At 43.7% G+C, this 13496-nt stretch overlaps 1 protein-coding gene across 2 annotated transcripts in view; it reads right to left on the reverse strand.

Moving 5' to 3' along the window:
• LOC135502280 (centrosomal protein of 164 kDa-like) overlaps positions 1 to 13441 on the reverse strand; it is a 38097-nt gene extending 24656 nt beyond the window's left edge. For both annotated transcript variants that reach the window (XM_064794980.1, XM_064794979.1), the window contains exons 1-9: positions 13302 to 13441; positions 12222 to 12410; positions 11312 to 11423; positions 10543 to 10676; positions 9647 to 9753; positions 8371 to 8601; positions 7207 to 7383; positions 1169 to 1255; positions 35 to 115 (exon numbers count right to left, since the gene is read on the reverse strand). In XM_064794980.1, coding sequence (XP_064651050.1) covers positions 35 to 115; positions 1169 to 1255; positions 7207 to 7383; positions 8371 to 8601; positions 9647 to 9753; positions 10543 to 10676; positions 11312 to 11423; positions 12222 to 12288 — 996 coding nt within the window. In that variant the 5' untranslated portion in view covers positions 12289 to 12410; positions 13302 to 13441. The remainder of the gene's footprint in view (positions 1 to 34; positions 116 to 1168; positions 1256 to 7206; positions 7384 to 8370; positions 8602 to 9646; positions 9754 to 10542; positions 10677 to 11311; positions 11424 to 12221; positions 12411 to 13301) is intronic.
• Positions 13442 to 13496: the final 55 nt, after the last annotated feature.

Here is a 13496-nt window from a genome sequence, read left to right on the forward strand (position 1 = left end):
GACACAGTTTTAGTGTATGGCGTTTTGAACCTACCCGATCCAGTGTAGCAGCTGCTGGCTCCAGCATGTCAATGTCCATGATCCGCTCTGACAGGTTCTTGTCGATTCCAAAATCCTGAAAAAATAGCAGTTTGGTTTCAGTGTATCATGGCTATCAAGCAGGCAGGAGTTGTCTTGCAGTATGTGTGTACTCACTGGTGAAGTGCACCCCCCTAATACATTGTGTGCACCTCCGCCAATTGACGTTCCTGGGACACATTTTACGGATGCCAAGCAATGAGCCAGCTAGATTGTATGCACTATACCAACCGACGCACGGCAGGAGACGCCCTGGCCGCCAGCGAATGCCTTATCTGACGTATATCAAATCTCTCATAGGATCGCTGAAAACCAAAACAAATTGAGGAATTGGCCCAGGATAGGGTTGGTTGGAGGAAGCTTGTGGCCGCCTGCTGCGCAGTCGATCGATGATGATGATGGAGGGGTACAAAGTCCAACCTGTTCAAGGCCAGTACGTCTTGTGCCGAGTTGGTTTGCACAGTGGGGTCATCTTCAGGGGACAAGAAACGGCGAAGTCTGGTTACTCTGAGCAGGTGTGCCAGGGTCCATATGTAGGATATTGTATATACAGTAGAACCTCTCTATTAAGGACACCCTCGGGACTGACAAGTGCAGTCCTTAATAGAGGTGTCCTGATTAGAGAGGTCAAATTGAATGGAAACAACCAATTTGGGACCAAAACTAGTGTCCTTAACAGAGAGGTTGTCCTTAATAGAGAGGTGTCTGCTAACAGAGGTTCCACTGTAGTTAACAAGTACAGTGGAACCCCCTTAGCAGACACCTTTCTAACAAGGACACTCCCTCTATTAAGGACACTAGTTTTGGCCCCAAATCGATTGTTGCCATTCAATTTGACCTCTCTAATCGATTTATCACTATCAGCGCCAAGGGTGTCCTTGATAGAGAAGTTTATACAAGTACAGTTCAGTGGAACCTCCCTTCAGTGATACCTCTCTAAAAAGGACACACTCTCTATAAAGGACACCAATTTTGGTCCCAAATTGGTTTCATTCAAGTTGACCTTTCTGATCAGGCACCTCTCTAATGAGGACGGTATTTGTCAGTCCCAAGGGTGTCCTTAATAGAGAGGTAATTTACAAGTACTCACCACATCTTTTTCGTAGTCATCACTGCCACTGCTGTCTCCCTCGTTGGGTATCACGATTCTTGGGTCTCTTTTGTCTGAGTCCGAATCCTGAAAAATTAGACAATGTTTTACGGTGTTTTATTCAATTATTGCGGGCCCTGTGCTTACAGTATTTTCTTACTAGGCCCTGTTGGCCGCACATATTATCTGGTGTGTGATTGGCCAATAAGTGAGCGCAGAACAGCCTACCCTTGAATCCAGTGATGTGCAAAACCCCAGGTGAAAAAGTGGAATCAGCAACAGTAAGGGTAATACTTGACTTGCCAAACTCAGAAATGCAGCGCCACTCGCGGACACAGATAGAACAACTTGACATTTTTTTCACCGGTTTTCGCTGCGCATGCGTACCAGCCATCCGGAAACTAATAATGGCGGCAATCTGAACTTGTTTTGTGTAAGTTTTTGAGAGTTCAAAAAGTTCTTTAAGGCTCATGATTTAAGATAATTTAGCAATCTGATAACTATTACGTGTTAAGAAACAGACGTACCACAGTTATAACCAGTTTACCTGTGTGAATTTGCATGTGCTGCGAAAACCGGTGAAAAAAATGTCGAGTTGTTCTATCTTTGTCCGCGAGTGGCGCTGCATTTCTGAGTTTGGCAAGTCAAGTATTCCTGGGTTTTCTGTGATATTTTAAACAATTTGCCTAGAGTCAAAGTGTAAAGTGTAAAAAGAAGAAGAAGTGTAAAATGGCCCAAAGAAAGTGTAAACAGGCCTAACAATGTGTAAAATTTCCCCAAAATGTGTAAGGGTAGGTGGTCCTGTGAGCGCACTCATTTATTAGCGAATCTGGGTCAGACGGCTGTGTTATATCAAGAATTATTAATAAAGACTTAAAAAATCGCAGTGGATATTTTGCTGTGAACCGGTTGAGTTATTTTCGCTATTTTGCCGTGCACTTCCGTTGGACATGCGCAGTTCGCGTTTTTCGGACTTAGCGTTTTTCAGATTTGTTCGCCATGTTGACAAGATGTCACTCTCGATCGGGGACGAATTTTCCTCATTTCACAACGTTCAGATCGCAATAAGAGCTTTAGAAAAAGGGCAGCAAATATCATACTGGCGGCGAGATTCGAGGAAAATTACTGCTGCCCGGAAAGACTGAAGCATCTGCCGGAAAATGACGAGATCAAGTTCTATGAGTTGCGGTTCACATGCATCAAAGGTGGCCGAAAATATGAACCGCAAGCAAACAGCATTACGGAAAAACGCTAAGTCCGAAAAACGCGAACTGCGCATGTCCAACGGAAGTGCACGGCAAAATAGCGAAAATAACTCAACCGGTTCACGGCAAAATATCCACTGCGTTAAAAAATTTAAAAAAAATAAAATAAAAAAATAAAAAAAATAAATAATTAGTTCTTGGTTATATTAGTTTGCACTCTGGCAAGAAAAGAACTTATGGTGTTGTATTTTTGTTTCCTGTGGCCTAAGTTTCCTCGATTATACCAACAAAAAACTCTGCAAAACACTCTGTACATTTCTGTATGTGAATGAACGTTTCACACTAACTGCGTGCTAGTTTTTGCAAGATCCGATATGTGCAGGGGGGATCCAGGATTATGAGAAAGGGGGGGGGGCTGAGCTTAGGGCAGAGCATGAACATCATAGAGCACCGTTTTTAAGCATTTCTCTCACTAGAAATTTTTACACATCTGCAGAAAATAGAGGGGGGGGGGGGCAGTGGGTCTGGGCGCCCCCCTTAAATCTCCCCCTGATGTGATGGCACTGTCATCGATAAGATCAATATGTTCAGCCAGAAAAATAGCCCAATGGGAATTTTGTTAAAAATCTGTAGCTGAAGCCAAGGGTTAAAGGATGTTATGTAGTCCGATTATCTAGGAGTTAGCAATATCTAGCAGTTGATAATAATCTAAACTAAAATGAGAAAATTTGATTGGTCACAAAGCTCAGGGCAAATGAACCACTCTTCGAGAAATCATACCAGTATTTTGAGCTACAGAGCCCCAAAGAATGCAGACAAAACGTGTACGAATGGTTGTGGACTTTGTTGATGTTGGGTCCCAGTGAGGAGTGGAAATAGTGTTATATTTCATGAATAAGAAAACTTGGGGGAATAAAGTGCAGTGGTAGTGACCCATCACACCAGAGAGTAGGTAGTAAGTCACCCACAGATAGATATCTTTTTTTACCAAATGACATCATTCTGACGTCACGTAACCAAAAATTCTCCGTGTGCGTGTGCATAGGAAACTCAACAGAGTATGGCGTGATGTAACGATATCAACGTCCACGATTGTTGCAGGCCTCTCAATTACATGATTCCTACACCCTATAATGGTGTAGGCCATACAGGATGTCCCCAAATTAGGTCTATTTTTTTTTTTTTTTTTTTTTTTTTTTTAATAATATGACCCCTGAAGCGTTTTTTGACCCCTAACATAACCAAATCTCATCCAAATGGCCTAATTTTATAGTTTTACCCTAAAATTATGATTTTTAAGGTGTATGTGGTGATATCAGTCACTAACTTTGATTTATGACGTCGCTGTTCAGGCAAATTGGCGCAATGAAATGTCCCCAATTTAAGCTAAAAAGCAAAAAAACATGTCCCCAAAATAGGCTAAAAAAATACAGAGTGTAGAGGTCTCCACGTAATTGAAAGGCCTGTGTTGTTGATTTCACTTGGATATGAGGAGTTTTTCTCGCCTATCTCGTGACTTGCAGGATATTTTAGAATAAAATACGATATTGTCACAATAACAGCCGTACTTCATCGGTAAAGCATCATTGTGTTATCGAGAGATATGTCAACGGGACGACGGTTTGTCACAACTTTTCTTCATGAAAACCATGTTGAAGAGATACGAGAGTGCGCACATGATGATTACAAATTCACTGTGAGGTCATCAGATATCCATCTATAAAGGGAGATTATTGGCACTGACAAACCTGGCAGGTTAAAGTTAGCTATGAAAAACACAGAAACACGTTTTTTTAAGTTTTTTTAAGCCGAAGTGATTGTTGTTGTGATGGCAATGGCAGAATTGCCGCAGTGTAAAGCATGATGTGTAGACCTTACCTCATCCGTGTCCTATATAAAGCAGAGAAGATAGCAAGATCAGGTGCATTTCATTATTTTTCTCATCGGGGAGATCAGTGGTGTAGTGGTTAAAGCTCATAATCAGGAGGTTTTGGATTCGATTCTCGGAAGGGTCACTGCAGGCCTTTCAATTGCATGGAGATCAATGCACCCTGTATTTTTTCACCCTATTTTGGGCGCTCACAGTTGTAGCAGACGACAAACTAATTAAAAAAACCGCGTCCCCAAATTACTAATATAGGGAGCCAAACATGTACATATGCACATAACATTTAAACTAGAGACAAGGTCGGCATGCTAGTCTTACGCATATCAGGCTTCTTGGATTCATGACTAACTGTGATGGAATGATGTTTGACGAGCGCAAGGATGTGTTTTCCAGGAAATCTCTACCAGGAACCATTGTAAACATAAGTTTGTCGGCCGATCAAGTTGGGAATGATAAATGAAATGGCCAGGGCCATTGTGCTCACCTCATGTGGAGGAAAGATGGATAAAGAGCATGGTCTTGTGTCATGTAGTGTTAGGTTTGATGTAGGTCCAAGCAATTACAATTTCCCCAAAATGGCCAATTTACAGTACATTCGACCTCTGTGACCTTGAAAAGTAGGTCAAATCAAAGAAGACCCGGGTGACACATTGAATGGTTGTTAGAATTAGATGTACCATGATATAAAATTGGTGCCAATCGGGCAAGTCATTACTAGGAATAATGGCATTTTGAAGAATTTAGGATTTGGCCCCCTCCCTGGAGGCCAAACGGCAAATCAGATCGCACCAAACTTCGGTACCTGAGATCACCTGACCAAGGGGTACATGTGTACTTAATTTGTGATCAATAGTCATTGCAGTTAAGAAACGTGCCATAGTTACGGCCTGACGGCCAATTTACGCCATTTGACCTCTGTGACCTTGACAAGAAGGTCAAATTAAAAACCTGTGTGACATATACTGTATGGTGGTTAGATGTACCCATGATATCCAATTGGTGGCAATCGGGCAAGAAGTTAAGGAATAATCACATTTTTAAGGTTTTTGGATTTTGCCCCCTGGTGGTCAAGTGGTGAATCATATTGGACCAAACTTCGGTCCCTGAGATCACCTGACTAAGGGGTAAATGTGTACCAAATTTGGTATCAATAGTCACTGCAGTTTAGAAACGTGCCATCATTACATCCTAACGGCTAATTTACACCATTTGACCTCTGTGACCTTGAAAAGGAGGTCAAATCAAAAACCCGGAGGATATATGATGCACCTTTGCTAGAAGTACCTACCATATTTTTTTCAAAATTTCCCGACTACTATTAAGGGAGATATTGCATATTTTCACTTTTAACGTTTGGCCCCCTGGTGGCCAAACCATGAAACGAATCGGACCGAAACTTGGTCTCCCAGGTGTCATTACATAAGGGTACATGTGTACCAAGTTTCAACTCAATAGCTCTAACAGTTACGAAACGTGCCCTGCTAACGGACGACGGACGACGACGGACGACGACGACGACGACGACGACGACGACGACGACGACGGACGACGGACGCCACGGTATGGGATAAGCTCACCTCTGCTAAGAGGTGAGCTAAAAATCCTGCTTTTTTTCAACTTTTGGCATGATTTTTTCATTTTATAACACTTTATTGTATATGTACAGTTCAGTGTCTGTTCAGCTGAGCGTATTTTGGGCACAGGGGCCTATTTTGGGCGGATTTTTAAAGGGTCTAATTTGGGCGTTTTGCTCTTTCAATACGACGTTTACCGGCGTGGGGAACATGCAATTGAGAGGCCTGCACTGTTTTTTGTCTTTGTGTCCTTGAGCAAGGCACATAACCCAGCTGCTTCTCTCCACCCAGGAGTTAATGGGTACCCAGCTAGCATAGGTGGTGAAATATGAATGCTAGTCTTGAGTGCTGTAGATAGCTACAGGTTGGATCTGTCATACTCCCAGAGAGTAGAGCTTGAATCACGAATGTACAGGCCAATAGCTAGGGGTAATAATGTTAAGCGCTTTCAGCGACTGAAACCAGTTGGATTTAGCGCAATATAAGTCTCATGATTATATACCAGAGTGAGGGACGATCTGAGATCGTTGACGGAAACTTGCAAATTTTCAGGGGAAAACGCGTCAAAACTCAGCTTGACAAATGTGAAATGTAGTTCGTAGGTTGTCTCCTGATGAGTGATAATGGCTCGTGATTGGTTTTTGGCCCTGGAAACCCTCTTGACCTGCAGTCTCGAGGGATCCCTGGCCAAAACCATCACTAGTGTGGTAACATACAGTATGAGGGTTCTACGTGAAAACTCAGGCATTTTGCAATGGTGCATCGGATTATAGTGTACAGTAAACCAAGAAGTTTTCTCAAGAGTTTTAATTCATTTTTACGCAAACTTATGCAAGTATCAATTCGTTTCTTGTACCCCCCCTCCTCAAGGGTAGTTAAGCTATCACCACTAATCTTTGCCGATGCTTGAGTAGTATTTATTTTTCCTTTAGTGAAAATTTGGCGAAGCTGGAAAGAATAAGGATGCTAATGTGTCGATGTCTTGTCGAACATACAGCCTTACCCAGTAAAATTAGTTCGGTTACTTTATATGACGGTGATAACTGATATATTGTTGATGGTGATGTCTTGACGAAAGAAAAAGTAGCATTGGTGAAAAAAGGGTGATGCTTGAGCCTTAAGATGTCGTTATAGGGTGATAAGGTGTCGTACCCTTGAGGAGGGGGGGTACAAGACACGAATTGATACTTGCATTAAAAAGCACAAAATTTCAACTCTTATGCATTAAAAAATAGATTTCTGCAGCAAACGCAATATTCAGTCTATTGCCAAGTGAAAATGAGCAAATGCACCAAATTTTTGCATCATGATAATTTCATATTCTACAGTATTTGACGCTGGTATTTTGGTGAGCAGACGACCTCCCCTCACCTCATATCCAAGCTGACCAATGTCCATCTGGTCGATTTCGAAGCTGAAGCGCTTGTTTGGGTCTTCCGATTCCTCATCAGAGAAACTCGGAAGAAGCTGGATGTTCTCCCCTGTGCTGCTGACAAGACTCTTGTTCAGGCCCGCGCTGGTGGGCTTGGGCTGTTGTTGCGGTTTGAGCTGAAGGAGAATTGAAGTTTTTCATATCAAACGAGTCTGACATAGTGAAGTGGACAATGTAAACGCTATGCCCCCCTCCCCCAGCCTGTATGGCTGATGAGACTCTTGTTCAGGCCGGTACTGGTGGGCTTGGGCTGTGGTTGCAGTTTGAGCTGAAGAGGATTCAAAACAAGTCCCCTTGGTCAAGCGATTGACTATTAGTTGGCACTTGGCATTTTTCTATTCGGCGATCAGCAGACGCACAGCCCTAGTCAATCCATCAATACTCCAAATACAGCTCTCTATCTCGGTGCCATGCCAACACCACCGAAAGTGCCAGCACCCATGCCCAACAGGTGAACAATGAAAGATAAAACACTCACCTCTTCCTTTAATGGTCCTAGGGTGTGTAGTGCAGCAGGTGCACTGCCCCCAACTGGCCCCCCGATACTCCCCCAGGCTGCTGTCTCCCATGGGCGCACCAGCCAATGTGCTGGTACCAGTGCCCAAAAGGTGAACAATTAAAGATAAAACACCCACCTCTCCCTTTAATGGTCCTAGGGTGTGTAGCGCAGCAGGTGCACTGCCCCTAACTAGTCCACTGATACTCGCAAGGCTGCTGCCTCCCATGGTCGCACCAGCCAAGGTGCTAGCACCAGTGCCCAGCAGATGAACAATGAAAGATAAGACACTCACCTCTCCCTTTAATGGTCCTAGGGTGTGTAGTGCAGCAGGTGCACTGCCCCTCACAGATCAACCGATACTCCCCAGGCTGCTGCCTCCCACGGGCGCACCAGACAATGTGCTGGTACCAGTGCCCAACAGGTGAACAATGAAAGATAAAACACTCACCTCTCCCTTTAATGGTCCTAGGGTGTGTAGCGCAGCAGGTGCACTGCCCCTCACAGGTCCATCGATACTCGCAAGGCTGCTGCCTCCCATGGTCGACCCAGCCAATGTGATGGTACCAGTGCCCAACAGGTGAACAACAGTAAATAAAACACTCACCTCTCCCTTTAATGGTCCTAGGGTGTGTAGTGCAGCAGGTGCACTGCCCCTCACAGGTCCACCGATACTAGCAAGGCTGCTGCCTCCCATTGTCGCGCCAGCCAATGTGCTGGTACCAGTGCCCAGCAGGTGATCCTGTTTCAATGGGCCAAGGGACCCAGACACTGGGGACAAGCCTGTATTCTTGACAGAAGTCTGGGGGCCTGCTGCTGACTTCAGTGGACCAAGACCCTAAAACAGAAGAGATATGGTCATGAAGAAGTGACTAGTGACAATAGACGAATTCGAAAGTTTGTTTTGGCACTGACCAGTCATGCGTTTCACCTTGAACAAAGGACCGCCGTGTCTCTAGGCATTGTCCGAAGTCGGCTTAGGCCTTCTGACGTGTTCTGAGTACGCGCATTTGATTTGTTTTTGGCGCAGATTCGTCTTCTTCGAATTCGTCTGTGTTGTCATCCATATATAGACATTTCTCGAGTTCTCACAGTGGATAACAAACCTGTGATGACACCTCCTTCTCACATGATTTCTTGCATTTTGGATGCTAAACTCGGCCTGTCGGTGTTATATATGGGGCACAAAGCTGAACAAGTAGTGGCCATAAATAGGCACTATTAACACCTTGGGTGCCGAACCAAAGAAATCTCTGTTTGGGTAAAATCACCCCGCTTCTCAGGCCTATAGAACATCAATGAAAAATGCCCCATTCACTAGATTTTGTGGCATTTTAAAACTAGACATGGGTCTATGCTGTGACAGAGTGGCAGCTGGAGAGAAAAAACAGTTGTAGCTCGAGACTAGGAGTTCGTAGCGAATCGCAACAAGGGCCAATTTGAAGAGAACTAAATTCTACGAAGTGTCCTTTGTTTTTCAATACCTTGCTTTGTTTGGGGGCTAGAGACCCTAACAACAACAGGCATTATCCTGTAGACAACATTCCAGCCAACTTCTAGCTAAAAATCTTGTGCCTTTCATCTCAATTAACTGCTCTAGGTCCTTGTAACTCTAGTGATGTACAGTAGAACCTCTCTATTAAGAACACCCTCGGGACTGACAAGTGGTCCTTATTAGAGAGGTATCCTGATTAGAGAGGTCAAATTGAAAGGGATCTACAAATTTGAGACCAAAACTGGTGTCCTTAATAGAGAGGTGTCCTGATTAGAGAGGTCAAATTGAAAGGAAACTACCAATTTGGGACCAAAACTAGTGTCCTTAATAGAGAGGTTGTCCTTATTAGAGAGGTGTCCGCTAAGGGAGGTTCCACCGTATTACATACCTTTGGTTGACCAAATCCCCCTCCGAGGCTGCCACCTAACTGTCCAGCTCCTTTCATAGCCTTTTCTTTCTTCTTTGCTTCTTTCTTAGGTGCTTTCTTCTTCGGTCCTGAAAAATTAATTCACATGAATGGAACATGCACATCCACGCATCAGATTCGCACACCATGCCCTGCTGTAGTGTTAATTTACCAGCACCTGGTCGCACCCACTCTTAATAATGTCACGCATTTATATAGCGCTCCTCAGTAACGGAACTGTTAAAGCGCTGTGTGATATCACATTATTACCCCGGTCTCCACAGAAATCAATCAGGGGTTTCAAGGAGCAACCAGAAGGCGCTCACTTGAACTTGACCAGTCGGGGAACAAAAGAGTGACTCGGTCGGGAGTCGAACCCACGACCTCCTGATCATGAGGCCGACTCTCTTCCACTGCGCTACCGCTGCCCCTTAACATACTAAACGCACTCGGGGAAAATCAGTTTCACCCTAATAGTAGGGTAGAATGGGGTAATTGTAGTTTATTTGTAGCCCCTGCATTATTTGATGTATGTGGATATCAATCAATATCATAGGCAGGGGCTACAAATAACCCGGGGCTACAATTACCCCATTCTACCTTACTATTAGAGTGGGGTAATCGTAGCCCCGGTTTATTTGTAGCCCCGGTTTATTTGTAGCCCCAGTTTATTTGTAGCCCCTGCATTATCTGATGCATGGGGATATCAATCAATATCATAAGCAGGGGCTACAATTAAACCGGGGCTACAATTACCCCATTCTACCTTATAGATATATAGTCAAGACGTGATGCGACTGCTTGGGTCCGATGATATAGATATAGCGCTGGCCGAAAAATGGCCACCACAGTAAAAGGGTTAACATTTCAAAACTTACCACTGCCCCCGCCCGCTGCGACTTTCTTCCTCTCGTTACTGACCATCGTCCTATAGTACTCGTCACACGGATGGTCCCAGATACTCTCCCCGGTCGCAAAGTTGAAATAGTAGATGTCCCCATTCGGATCTTGGCTGAAGGAGAAGAAACCCAAATAAATAAATCGATCAATAAAATTGTCATTTCTAGTGAACTTCTAGCGTTTCTGGCGCAAATTCCAGACAAACGAGTCCTGTTCAGAGTTCTCCACAGGGTTTTCTCAAGGTTGGGTGGTACCCTTGATATTCAAGAAGTTTTGCCAGTGTGCAACTGGCCAGCTATTCAAGGTGGAGTGGTCCTATAGAAACCCTTCAAAAATTTAGAGTAAGGTAGGGTGGCTGCCTCCAAGGTAGGGTGGTAAGCTGCCGAGATATGGTGGGCCACCCTGACAAATGGCCTTGTGGAGAACACTGCAGTGTTCAGGAGCGTCCTCCCATCTCTACTTAGTAACACTTTCTCTAAAGTTCTTTTTTTAGCTGTCTCCTGAATCTATCACATGTGTTGTTTCCAATGTTAAGGCTATTCAAAAGCCTGGGAGCAAGGGAGGTTTTACATCTTATTCAAAGGACGAAGCAATGTAGGGTTAGGTGCCTTGCTCAAGGACACAAATACAAAACAGTTTTACGAGCTTCCAGTTTTACTCTAAAAACAGTCAGACAGCTAGCAGTCATACTATTTTCAGTACTTGACGTTTTTAGATAAACATCACCTCCTTTTTCTTACCACTTACCAGGGTTTCCAGTTGTCGGGGAGAGGGGCATTGATGCCCTCTCGAGCAATCCAGAGAAGGGCAGGCTCATTTTGAGGGTCGAGGCCAATCACTTGAGCATATTCATAGATTTCTGAAAGAAAATTGAATGCCAATCAGCTGAAAATTTCTGTTCTAGTTCCAGTTTGAGTTAAATTGCTTGAAAGTGTACACAAAAAACCAAAGCATTTTCTTTGTTACATCACTTGGGCCTAAGCTACTTGCATTCGCAGAAAAGGACGATTACAAGTATTAAGCAAAGTGATAAAAATGAAGTCATTAGCTTCGCTGAATTTTATGAATGATTGATTCTCCCTGAGGTTAGGCTTAATTCTCACGACTGGCCTCAAGTCAATAGCATTCCGCGATAATGAGGTCACTGCAACTGCTGCCCTCTATTTCCCCATCGCTGAATTACAGGCAATGTCGGACAAACATGCGGTTTCGTAATGGATTCAGGCTTTCTAACTAGGGCAGTTAGATTCAATCTGGCACATGTCCGAGTGTTTGAAATACTACGTAATTGTTCTGAATATTTCTCGCTCTGACTCTATGGTATCATTCATGCTAAAAACATTGCAGGGTCAAAGATAATTGACTTTGAAATAAGCTCAAATGCGTAGAAATAAGTGTCGATGTCCGCCTGTCACGTGACTAAACGTCATCAATATCTTATTCAAATGGCCTTGTGAGCTATGAATAGTAATGTCGCAGAATGCTATTCTCTCGACTGGCCTCAAGTCAATAAGAAGAGAAGAGAAGGGAAGGGAAGGGAAGGGAAGGGAAGGGAAGGGAAGGGAAGGGAAGGGAAGGGAAGGGAAGGGAAGGGAAATCCCATAACGCTTGATGCTCTTTATCTTTCTCAAACTCCTGGTAGTGAATCGGCACGTACCTTCTTCCGTCGGCTGATAATTCTCGTCATAATCCTCCTCGAGGATAGTCTGTTCGTTAATCATCATTTTGAGGCCATAGGTACTAGAGCTAGTACCTTCAATATATAGATTCAATGTATTTCTATCCCCTTCAAACTAGCATCACACATAGAATAGATCCACCTTTGAAATGTGTTATTTTGTTCGTTCTGAAATGAAAGAAGGTGAAACTGGATTAGGGCCTACAACATGAATGAAGCGGGGCTAAATTACTTGTGATGTTGACACTCACGTCATTGACATTGTATACGTTACGTCATTTCAAGAGCGAGCAGGCTTTTAGTCCATCAACAAAGTAGGGCCTATCGCAACATGCATCATTTTCACAAAAAATCACATGACAATGTAACGTCATGACATGGCGATAGGGTTCGCAATGTGGCAAAAGACAAAGGTAACGACCCAACAAGAATGTCAATATATGTTACTTTGTAACAGGCTGGTCAGCGCCAAAACAAATTCGACAAAACAAACATAACAAAAAACATATTTCATTTGATCCATCCACACTGTCTTGATTTAACTTTTAAGGCTAAGCCAAGGTTGCAGCTGGTTTGTTGTCATCGGATATACCTAGCTGCATCTGAATCAGATGAGTGGCCCTTGGCCTATGGCATGCACACAGCATTGGTACGATTCTAAGCTGGGGCCTACTAAAGATAACTACACTTTTAACTAGGCCTATCGAAATAACGAAAAGCAACATGCATGCATACTGTCGTCGATATGATTAATGATAGATATGGCCGCTTTCCAACTGCTTCCTGGTTGGCTAGGCTATAGGCAGCTATCTGCTATGGATAAAACATAGAAAAAGCCCCGGCACAGCTCACATACATGAGCCACATACATTTGCCAAATCACTAGTCATAGCCCAGGCCAGTTTATTTCCATACATCACATGCATCTGGAGAAGTGCACTACCAGTGGAATATCATTGATATGCAGTGCATGGCAGTGCCGAGTGCATTTTTGTGAACTAAAAGTCCAATAATATTACCGCTTTTCAAACACAGCTTTTGCAATGAACACAAGCTTACATTTTCTTAACCTCGTGCAAGTATGGCGGCTGATGCTTTTACATGATATATACAATAGCGCCGAGGCACACTATGTTCAAATAATGGTTTTATTTATCATATTTATCATAGGTTTGACAAGCCTGAACCCAGCCAACGTCCACCATTTTGACGCTTTCCAAAGGCCGAAGATCACCGGAGATTGCCGAACTGGCT

Source organism: Lineus longissimus, chromosome 18, assembly GCF_910592395.1.
Source record: "Lineus longissimus chromosome 18, tnLinLong1.2, whole genome shotgun sequence".
Classification (NCBI taxonomy): Eukaryota; Metazoa; Nemertea; class Pilidiophora; order Heteronemertea; family Lineidae; genus Lineus; species Lineus longissimus.